This window comes from Protomyctophum bolini (assembly GCF_963924005.1).
Source record: "Protomyctophum bolini genome assembly, chromosome: 19".
NCBI classification, from domain to species: Eukaryota; Metazoa; Chordata; class Actinopteri; order Myctophiformes; family Myctophidae; genus Protomyctophum; species Protomyctophum bolini.
Window position 1 is genome coordinate 20520608 of NC_137880.1, and position 11919 is coordinate 20532526.

General features: G+C 43.4%; 1 protein-coding gene across 1 annotated transcript in view; it reads right to left on the reverse strand.

The window, feature by feature from the left end:
- kif3ca (kinesin family member 3Ca) overlaps positions 1-8130 on the reverse strand; it is a 22538-nt gene extending 14408 nt beyond the window's left edge. The window contains exon 1 of the mRNA XM_080790329.1: positions 6295-8130. Coding sequence (XP_080646455.1) covers positions 6295-7689 — 1395 coding nt within the window. The 5' untranslated portion in view covers positions 7690-8130. The remainder of the gene's footprint in view (positions 1-6294) is intronic.
- Between the last annotated feature and the right edge of the window lie 3789 nt (positions 8131-11919).

The following is an 11919-nucleotide window of genomic DNA, read 5'->3' on the forward strand; positions in this document are numbered from 1 at the left end:
GGGCAATACACCAAATCATTATTATTATTGTTCATGTTAAACCATAAACTGCAACGGAGACTGCTGTTGCAAGGCATCATGGTCTATGTAAAAATACTAAATACGAATTGATTGGTGTGTGTGAGCGTGCATGTGTGTATGCACATGCATGGGTGTATGTATGTGCCTGTGACCTATGAAGATGAAGGCAGGTTCACCTTCCCTGTCCGCATCAGCCAGCCAATCACTGCAAAGCCAGGCCTGCTGGGAACCACCGAGCTATAAATACATTGCAGCATCTACTGTCCATTGTCAGTGTTTAAGTGTGTGCACACTCTGCACAGTTATCTGTTTGAGTGAGCACAAGGGAAGCAAAGCATGAGAGACAGAGAGAGACAGAGACACAAAGAGAGAGAGAGAGAGAGAGAGAGAGAGAGAGAGAGAGAGAGAGAGAGAGAGAGAGAGAGAGAGGTGGGGGTGGGGGGACCGGTAGGGGGATATGCAGTTTGTGAGAGTCTATAGAGAAGGAGAGATTAGGAAAATGAGAGAGAGACCTCTGATCATGTTTTCGACTCTGGTCTGTACTTTTGCTGTCAATAGGAAATACCGGTATACAACATGAAACCTGAACCTCATTGACAGGCACTAATGGCCATGTTCTCTTCACCTAATGTACTACTAAGAACTAATGGCCATGTTCTCTTCACCTAATGTACTACTAAGAACTAACACATTATAGAGGAGAAAAAGGCAGAAAGAGAGAGAGAGAGAGAGAGAGAGAGAGAGATGGTGGTAGGCAGACACAGGCAGGCACGTACACACACACACACACACACACACACACACACACACACACACACACACACACACACACACACACACACACACACAGAGTTGATCCATCAATATTTCAGTGGTGCAGCCTTCCATGCTGAAAGATGGAGAGCAGTGATGTGCTATTTTCTGTTTGCCAGTATATGGACACCTAGACAGACAGACAGACAGACACACCTCCTCCACGTTCATGTAATTAGACAGGAAGGCTGCTATATAAACAGGAAGCAGAATCATTCTACCCACGAGCCTGTGTGTGTGTGTGTGTGTGTGTGTGTGTGTGTGTGTGTGTGTGTGTGTGTGTGTGTGTGTGGGTGTGTGTGTGTGTGTGTGTGTGTGTGTGTGTGCATGTGTGCTGGTTTGTGTGTTATGCTGACCATATTTCCCATGGGACAATGGCTATTGTTGCTGTCCATGCCTTGTGATTGGTTGAAATCCAGCTGGCAGGATACACTGTGCCCTCAGTTCTTACATCTTTCTGAAGCATTGTATTGCAGATTGCTAACAATCAGAGCCTAGTGCAACTAGGTGCTAGGTGCTATACAAATAAAGTTTTTTTATTATTATTATAACTTGACAACTGCATGTTGTGTTGTTGTATAGTCATATCGTTAAGCTGGTTTAGTGTCGTGTGCCGAAAATAGTTTGTACGTCTCTAAATGATAAACAATTGAGTTGTACTGTTAATAAATACTTCAATCAATAAATCAATGAATCTGCTGGTGGCGCTATAACAGGCCAAAGTGAAAAGGGTGGCATTTGTTCCTCTGCCTAGTAGGAATGTGCATGCAAAATCTCACAGAAATTGCGCACTGATTTGAAGCATTTAGCTCAAAACGGTCCAATCCTGCAATCTTTGGAAGCCAATCTTAGCCAATCAGGATGGCATAATATGGAAAATGGAACAGATCCGTATCAGATTTGTTTTCTACAAAATGTGTCTGTCAGACAGACTGACGGACGGACGGGTGCAAAACATACAGTAGTTTCTCGCCAGGCAGCCTAGCGGAGACAATTAAGGATAAAACTAAAGGAAGTGGTGACAGAGACTCTGCGAATACAGAATTAGGGAATATGAGAGAGAGAGAGAGAGAGAGAGAGAGAGAGAGAGACTGAGAGAGACTGAGAGAGAGAGAGACTGATTGTGACCCAGAAATAATTCTAAGTATAGTTTTCAGTAAGGACAGACTCAGCATCCTGCTCAGCAGGAGGCTTCCTACAGCTACTGCAGTGATACCTCATTACTGCTTCATCAGCCCAAGGCATTATGGGCACCATTAAGCACTTAAGCACTAGCTTAATGGAGATTTAGAGGGAGATCTAACTAAGCTATTGATTATATTAACTATTATTCTATTGATTTCCTTCTTTATTTATCGATTAACACATAGCGGCTCGCTGTGGTCTACTTTTGCTATTGTTATTATTAATAATCAATTTGTAATAATCGATTAAATTCATTCGTTTTATTAACTGATCTAATGCGTGGTTGAAAGTTCTCTTTTTGCCTATCCCGCCTAGATACACATACATACATACATACAGTTCCGTACAATTCAGAGAGGTCAGACTCAGACCACAAGGTCAGCTGTCATGTATGATCCCTTTGCCATACTAAAGGGAACAGAGCACCCCAGATGACATACCAGCCACTATGTCCAACCGCCAGTTTACAGCTGGGATACACCCTTCCTGTTGGTGCCAGCCATCGATCTGACTCTTTGACCAACACTCTGAGTTAAATTAACACTCAGGAACGTACAGTGTGTGTGTTTATGTGTAGTAGTGTATTACACATGCACCTTTTACCCCTTCCCTCTACTTTGTTTATAATATTCTTTGTGTATCAATTTTGACATTTCAACATCCCGACCGCTAATGAAGCTCCAACTAAAGCTCGACAACAGTTGCATTAACGTCGGCCTCATTCCACAGATGGCGAGGTGCACCTCGAAGGCAACTTAGCTCATGCCTCCCTGCAGTGATACCAGCTGACTGAACTCAGTATGAAAAGCTTGGATCCTGACCTACTCGTGTTTGTATGTGACTGTGACTGTGTGTGCGTGTGCATGTGCGTGTGTATGTGTGTGTGCATGTGTGTGTAGTGTACTGTGTACCGTATGTGTCGGTGTACAGTGTGTTGCACATGAATTAGTGAGTGGTTTTGTGATATGTGTGGTGTGCGTGTATCTGCATGTGTGAAGGAGGGCAGGTATGAGGTATAGAGAGATGGTTAGGGGTCTAACATGAGCTTCGATCCAATATAATTAGGGTGACAGAGTATTTTTAAAACCTCACTGACTGAGAAGACCCGAGATGTTCTCCAACATTCGAGGCATGATCGAATGGTGAAAGGTTGTGGCAGTCTTTCCTGGAGTATTTTAACACCCTCCCACATGCCTTCAGTCTTCAGAAAGCCAGCCCCTTCCATTTCTCTTTTAGTAATTGATTTATAATTAATTTGTTTATTTACTTACCCTTTGTATTTTTCTTTTTCTGTGATGTCAATGTAACTATTAATATGCGCACTGTCATTTGTATTGTTTTTTTTGGTTTGTTTTGTTAGGGGCGCTAGCCCGGCCTATATCCAGCTTTTGGTGTCTGTCCACAAACTTTGTCTTACACATACCACCGGTACATTAAACTCCCATTGACAAAATGACAATGAATGGAAAATCTTACGTCATAGTGTGAGCAAATGGACATAGTGTCTATTTTACTTCATGACGATAAGAGTGCCCCTCATTTCACACGGGTGTGATTTTTTCTCCATGTTGATTGATCTTTTTCTATTTCTGCTGAACCATGTGGCTGGATTCTATGGTTCAGTTAGAGTTTATATGGATTATCCAATAATACACAGTGGTAATAGAATTAAAGATCTGAGGGATCTGAGGGCACCCTTTCTGACCACGTGACTCATTTTCTTTAGAAGCCCTGGCTTGCTGTTGTTTCCTTGGTTTCTGTCATTTTGGTCTGTTACTGTGATGTCTGCAACTTCCTGGGAATAATGGGTTAACCGTTCTTTGTATAGGATTAAGATGGATAAATAATTGATAGAAAATGAAGACCTCTTTAAAGATGTTCATCTACGCATTCAGTTCTGTACAAGCTTGCCGTGCTGCTTCAGTGATTGTGCTGTTCTAAATAAAAGGTCATTGACTGTGTACTTTGATGCTAGATAACGCAACACTAAAACAGTCGCAGTACCCTTTATATCGCAATTAAGCCCATGGAGATCCCTGATGTCATCAATATTAGTATATGGGTATATGTCAGAACCTGTTCTGACATTCCATATGTTGAACCTTCCCCATCCATCCTTCCTCTTCGGTGTCTCCGTTTTGACTGATACCTGTCCATTTAAACTCAACAGGCCCGAGTTCTCAACAGGCCCGAAAATTAAGACCCGGCCCTACCTGTGCCCTCATCAAACCTTAGATCTCTATATATGGAGCTGACCTGTTCTGACATTCCATATGTTGATCTGACCTCATCAAACCATGTACATTTCTAGTTCTTACTGTACTGTTGAGACAGATACTATACAGTAAGTCCTGAGTGTTCATTTGACTCTGTAGTCTAAATATTTAACCCAATAAATGGACATGCATGGAGTCATGGACCCATGGACCATGGACCCATTCTCGCTCTTGGAGTTACAAATGGATAACAATGAGGAAGGATGCTACTGTGCAGGAGAGCTGACAGGGAGACTCAGGAGGACAGTTGTGGCAGGATTCCATCCAAGGCCAGCAAATATATAAAAAGGACACACACACACACATGCAAATCTTAAGCATGTCATCTGGGAGTCGACTCTAAAGACTCATCCTGATCTGAAATATTTGATACACGAGTGCACTTCGGGCACTAACTCTGTCTGGTCACAGACTCAATTCATCCTTACTCGTGAAAATGGGATTTCTACCACTACTACACTACTAGCATCCCGTGATCAAAAGCAGGAAATATCTTTCCAACATAATCATCCTCCTCAGGGGAAGGAGAGAGAGAACGGGAGGTTGTTGACATCAGACAACATTAGACATCTAGTTCCACAGTTGCCATCAAAGACCTAATATGATGACACTCTCTCTTGAGTTGTAGGCACTGATCATAAACGGTTTGATACAGTCATTATCCTCGCAGTGCTAAGTGTCATGAGAGAAACGAAGTATGTGATAACCCCTCAATCATACAGGGACAAAAAGGATAAGACTAATATTCTCAGAGAAGTACCGGTATTTGTATCCTTTTTATCCTGGAGGACCAGAACTGTTTGTTGCCTGCCGTGAATAATAATGTGCTTTTGGCCTTATTGGTGCTTCCTTTTTTGAAAAAAGCAAGAAGTGAATCCTATACATCAGCTTGTCTTGTGCTATTTCCTAGACCTAGAGAATATAATGTGCTAAGTATTTCCTATATGGTGATTTTAAGCACACTTCTTTCTTTTTTCTTCTCTTCATATTAGGTTCCAGGGCTAATGGGCAAATTGGCTGAGAAAGCAGTGTCTGGTGTTAGCAAAACCAGGCTCTAGCTACTGTATAATAGACTGCAGGCTAGCTATTCAGTCATTCTCATTCTGCATGAGCGACTTATTGACTGAATATGGGAATGAATCGGAGCAGCTAATTAAAGTAGCTTTGACTCAATCTTTGCCCTGTGTGTGTGTGTGTGTGTGTGTGTGTGTGTGTGTGTGTGTGTGTGTGTGTGTGTGTGTGTGTGTGTGTGTGTGTGTGTGTGTGTGTGTGTGTGTGTGTGTGTGTGTGGGGCACTGTGCGCGCGCACTAGACATAAATAAATAGAAAAGTGGAGAAAGAGCAAATGGAGCCATATAATGACAGAACTGACAGTAGAGGAAAGTGAGACACAACCACACTACTGGTAAACAACACATAATTATAGAAGTAAACACACATAATGGTGTTTCTCTAAATCATGTAAATACAACTCTGTTGTAATTAGGCAGGAAGGACTCTGTCTGTGAAGCCCCTCTTTAGCAGTTCAGCAGATTATTTTACAATTATCTCACAGATTCTTAATCTTACTCCCTAGATTACAGGAATCTCCTGTGTGTGTGTGTGTGTGTGTGTGTGTGTGTGTGTGTGTGTGTGTGTGTGTGTGTGTGTGTGTGTGTGTGTGTGTGTGTGTGTGTGTGTGTCTGTCTGTGTAACACAAGTAAGGGCCTGGTTCATTCGACATCAACATCCGCTGCCCACTATCCCATTATGTTTCCTTAGCAAGTCCCTAGCAAAGTATTTGTACAGGGAGCTTAGAATGAATTTGGTATTTTTGTTGTTGAATGGTGAGTAGTGTAACAAAGCCTAATGATGTATGGCTGACCGCTTTTGATATGTTTATTGGAGTGCACTGGTGGTTTGGTTTAATGCACTGACAATAGTGTAATACAACTTTTACAGTGAGAGAGAGCAGCTGCCCATAGCTCTTCATTCATAGTTCTCCTCAAGCGGCCCTTACCTTGAACTTGGCAGTCAGCTGCTCAGTGGCTTCCTGCTCCTTCCGGAGGTCTCCCATCATCCTCTGGTTCTCTCCCAGAAGCTGCTGCTTCTCCTCGGCCAATAGAGAGTGGTCTTCCCCGATGGCCTTCTTCTCCCGCTCCAGTCTCTGCTCCTCCTGCTTCACATACTCCTGCGCCTCCTTCTCCACCTCCTCGTCTCCTTCGGTCTCCTCGCCGCCGTCCCATCCCTCACTGCTGCCCACCTCCTCCTTCTTGTGTTTGCTCCTTCCCTTCCTGTGGTTGAGCTGGGCGCGGAGGCGTGAGATCTCCATCTGGAACTCCCGCAGCAGTGCATCTTTGGGGTCCTCGTTGACCCGGGGCTGGTTCTGGATGTTCTTGGCGCGGTTGGCGTAGCGGAGTGTGGTGAGGGTTTCGTCGTAGTGCTGCGGGGCGGGGCCTAGCGTGGCCACCATGACAGTCCTGGCGTTGCCACCCAGCGAGTCTTGCAGCAGACGGGTCAGCTTGGAGTCCCGGTATGGCACGTGGCTGCTGCGCCCGTCTGCCAAGGCAGAGATCACGTTGCCCAGGGCTGACAGGGACAGGTTGATCTTAGCAGCCTCCTTCAGGCGCTCACCGTGGACACCTGTCTTGGCCTGCCTTTCACTACCCGCCAGATCCACGAGATTCAGGCGGCCCACGCGGATGTGTTTCCGCCCGTCAGGCCCGGGCTGACTGCACTCCACTGTGATCAGGAACAGGGCATGGGAGCGGGAGGAGTGCTCATTCATGTCCGTTGCCCCAACCGCCCGTGCCTGGTTGCCCACATTCATCACCTCCTCAATCTCCTTCACGCTCTTACACACGCATGATGTCAGGTCACGTACATACACCCCTGTGTCAGGGCTCTCCCGGAGCTCCAAGGCCCTGGCTTTGCCATGGTTGGGATCCAGTAGGTCCCTGACATCCTCTCTGTAGATCTCCAGGTAAGAGGCCCGCACCAGGTACTGCCTGTCAGACTGGGCCCGAGAGATGTGGGTGAAGATGTGATCAAAAGCATTAGGGATCACGCCCCGTGTCTCTGGGTCCAGCCATGCACCCAGCATGGTGTATGTTTTCCCCGTGCCGGTCTGCCCGTACGCAAAGATGGTGCCATTGAAGCCTTCCAGTACAGAATCTATGAGCGGTCGCACGGACTCGTCATACAGATCTCGCTGTTTGGAATTTGAGTCGTAAACTGCATCGAAGGTGAATGTTTTATGTGGTTCAGAAGCAGGTGCTCGGGGATTCCGTAGAACCACTTGGCCCAGTCTTAGGTCCATCTGTACAATCGCCTCTCCGCTCGTCTCCTCTTTTCGATTTAACGGGCGGCAGCGGACCACTACCTTTACAGACTCGCTGCTCTTGTTTTTAGACATGATTGTTGAGGCAATTTTCCTCTGTGAAGAAAAATAAAGCTATTTGTATATTTACCACCAACAAAAACAGAGCCACGAACGCCGGTGTTACTGTTTTGTAATTAGCATAAATGGCCTGTCTTTCTGTCAATGAATTGTGTAATCATTGGCCATTAAATCGCTATAATAAATAGGGTATTCGCGGGGTTATCTCATCGTGGTCAAAATAACCCGTTCTAATAGCATAGATCGGTTGCCTTGCTAATTATCTTATTATTTCTACTGATAAAGAAATTGACGGTCAGAAGCTCTCACGCACTATGTCGACGTTCCATTGCACCCCGTCCCCGTGGCCAAATGCATTCGTTGACAAAACATCACACTCCCGACAAATTCAATGGTGCTCCGACGTCTTGTGGCATGTCCTCTTTTTAATGAGCCTTTTAGGTCAGCTGTAGTCGACCGCTGTCCGCATCTCTTTGCTTCTGTCGGCTCACTGGATGCTGAGGAGTGGATTCGCTGCGCTCAGACAGACACTCTGCCTCTCCTCCACGCACATCCATTCAGCCACACCCCACATCACTGCGGAGCAGCGCAAAGCAGTATGGGATATGAAGTTTTGATATAGACTTGGGACGGAATTTGAGAAAATCCTTCAAATTGATATTTATTCCACTTTATTGATCAATTACAATTTAATTTTTTATATCAGACCGGCTAAAGCATTAGGCTATTCCATAACAGATGGCAAAAATGGGAAAAGAAGGCCATTTGAATTTGAAACATGACATAGCCAGATTAGCCACATCCTCAGTCTGTTTATAGGCCTATATAGTAAGCTATTGACTAACAAAACATGTAAAATTAGTATATAGATCAGACTCTTTTTTGCTGTGTATTTGTGTGTGTCCTACTGCCTGCAATGTGTAATATCAATTATATAAACCATTATTGAATATTGACTACTTCAGAAGATATGACACAACAGCATCACCTGTTGGATCAAAGTTAAAGTACACTTAATTTAATTCACATATAGTTATCAGTGCCACTAGAGAAATAAAAGGCCTACAATTGTGTATTAACGTTTTTGTTTTCACAATCTTATAAATTAACTGCCACCTTGTGGTTCAGATATGGGCTGTCACTGTCAGCCTGTACAGGCCAGGGCTGCCGACACTCCTGGATCCTGCAGGGGTCTTCTGCATTTCTACGACATATCCTGAAGGACTCCTGCATTGTCATTACTTGCGCAAGCAGAGCGCGCAAGTAATAGTTTTTGTCCAATGCGTATGTCACCGTTTGATGTGTATGCGCCGTGCCAGCGTATGACGTAATGACTACTTGTGCTTGATATGGCAGTATTGCAGTGGTGTACATACATGTATACATAGGGGCATTACCTTTAATCCGCCCGACACTAAAACATATCGTCATTACGTCACCATCAATTACACCCTGGCATTGGGTCCTTTAATCCACATCTTTATTACGTCATCATTGAGAGATAGTTGTACCAGTTATACCCTGACGTGGACGTCATATGTGCTACTATACATACGCATCAAACGGGGCATACTCAAAGTAACCACAGTATACCGCTAATCAACTTACAAATTACATATATATACATAGAGGCACCCGACACTGATCGACATACGTCACCATCGAAAGCCGTCACTCATCCGTTCTTTCACAGAGAAGCTGAGATTTGACAGTTTGTAGCGGTCGACAGTAGGCCTACTTGCGCGCTCTGCTTGCACACTAGTAGGCCTACTTGTGTGCAACAAGCAAGTAGGCACTCGACAGAGTGCAGTTCTAGTTTATCCTGGATTTATCCCAGGGTTTGGTATCAGTCCCAAAATTAACCAGAAGTAGGAGCTTATATCTACTAGGCTTATATTAAAAGGTTTCTGGGGGAGGACCCCGGCTTGGGAGGTCATGGCAGTGCATGCAGTTACAGTAGAGGTGTTCACTTAAATGTTTGATTATTGTGATCATTATTAAAGATGGAAGGTCTTACATTGCTTCAGTCATCAAATCAATTTCTGTATAGGCCTACGTTTTGCATTTTAATGCTAGTAAAGTTAATTAATGTCAATGAAGTCCAGTGTCCACACTCACAACACCAAAGGGAGTTCAACAAACGACGTGCAACCCAGATTTGGCTCAAACAAGGGATTAAATTAATTTCGCTCCTATGCCAATAAAATGTGGAACGCTCAGCTGCTACCAACAGCCATTAAAGAAATGTGAATCCCTTGCCTTGATTCCTTCAAAACCGCTCTCAACGAGCACAGCGGAAGACTGCAATTCGAAACTGGCCCCTGTAAATAAAAATATTACCTTTACCTTTTTTTACTTTCTTTATGATTTCCTGTGTGTATATTATTATTTGTACGTTTTTAAAATGTGATGAATTGTAAATGGAGGACCCTGATGTAAACAAGTCTTAGTGCTTTTCATGGTTTCGTCCTCAAAGTAGCAATTTTTGTGAATAAGAATAAGGATTATTTTGTATTATTATGTTTCATGGTTGTTTCTGTTTTGTGTTTCGTTTTATGTCACAAGGTGGACCACAAGCTTCTGCTTTTTTGTGTTTAGTCCATATTGGCGTTTTCTAAATTTATGACACTTTTGTACATTTTTTAAACTGCCAATAAAGTATTCTATCTATCTATTCTACATACTGTGAAATACAAATGTCAATCAATCAATTAAAAAAGAAAGCCTGCATGATAAACGTATCAAACTCCCAAAATTCACCAGAACACAGGAAATTAAATCTACTCTGGGTTTCTGGGCTAAGGACCCCCAGACCCCCGCTTGACCCCCACCCCCCCAAAATAAATCTCCTGGATTCTCACAGTCCAATGTTGGCAGCCCTGGACGGCTGGACTAGTTTATATGTTATGAATGCATGATGTATGCCTTCAGGACAGATTTTAATGGACTGCCTTGTTTTGAGCTGAATCTAACACCCTGCACCCTCCCTAACATTAAACAGGTCATAATTTATCCATCATCCACAACTTGATTACTAACACTGAGGTACTATAGCCTAATTGTAGGCTGAAGTCAATCATTTGTGGGTAGTTCACCCCAAAATTTTAGTTTTTCCTATTTGGGTCTACTGACCTCATGCACCTCGCCTTGAATTCGTGGTGATTTTTTTGTTTGTTTTTGTTGCATTTTTGGAATATGTTCCAAATTTGTCTTTTTCTCATCAATTGCTTTATAAATAATATTGTTAAAAGCAAACCATGAAAAATGTGAACTGAGAACTGCATGTGGAGAATCTATACTTTACAAAATGAATGTGGTTGTGCAATTTTCTTTATTTGTTTTGTATTTGTTTGAAATATATTTATAGTTTATAGGTTACTATATCATATTATGCAAACGTAGCCTACAATAAATTGCTAAAATAATTTAAATTAAATAATAAAGAAATAATGAATTGCTAAAATAATTTTAGACAAGCTACTGAATAAGCCCAGCAGTCGAGCTGGTGAAATGAAATCTAGTGGATTGTAAACCATTCCAGGTGTAGCTGACAGCCCCTAAGGACCCCTAGTGCTCTGTAGCCTCATTAACATCTGTTTTACGTTTGTTTTCTCCTTGTTTAGACTGGCATCATGTTTCCACTGTGTGTCAAGTCTGTACTTGGCAGGAGGAAGCAGGGGAATACTCAACATTCCTGAAGGAGCGCCTGATCTTCCGTCAAACTTCTCCGACAGACAGGCAGGAGAGAGAGAGAGCGAGAGAGATATCTTTTATCTTGTATTGTTAATTCTTGTGTAGTTCTTGTATAGACAGTTCAGAGTATAATGTTCTTGGAGTTTAGGGAGAGGATGTGGGAAACGCCCGCGACAAGCACAGAAGTGGATGACATCACTTTGCCTGACTCACAGCTGGGATAGTCTAGTCACCGACACAGAGTCAAAGTGGCCAACAAGCCCTGCCACCAAACACACCCCGGCCAAGATCAGCATTCAGCAAGAAACTGGAGGCCATGTTGGATCATAACTTACATTTCAACACTGGAGTAATGGTTGAATCAGAGCCCACATGTCCGAAGTGGTTACGCAGTAACATTTGCCCTTTCTATATGTCAATTTAACACACGCCCATTTACCTCGGAGTACGTGAAAATAACCAATGAGGTTTGTTAATTCGTTTGAAAGGCAGTAATATAAACCAATCGGAAACAGGCATTTTGACAGAAGGGGCGGGAAAAGGGCGAGTCTA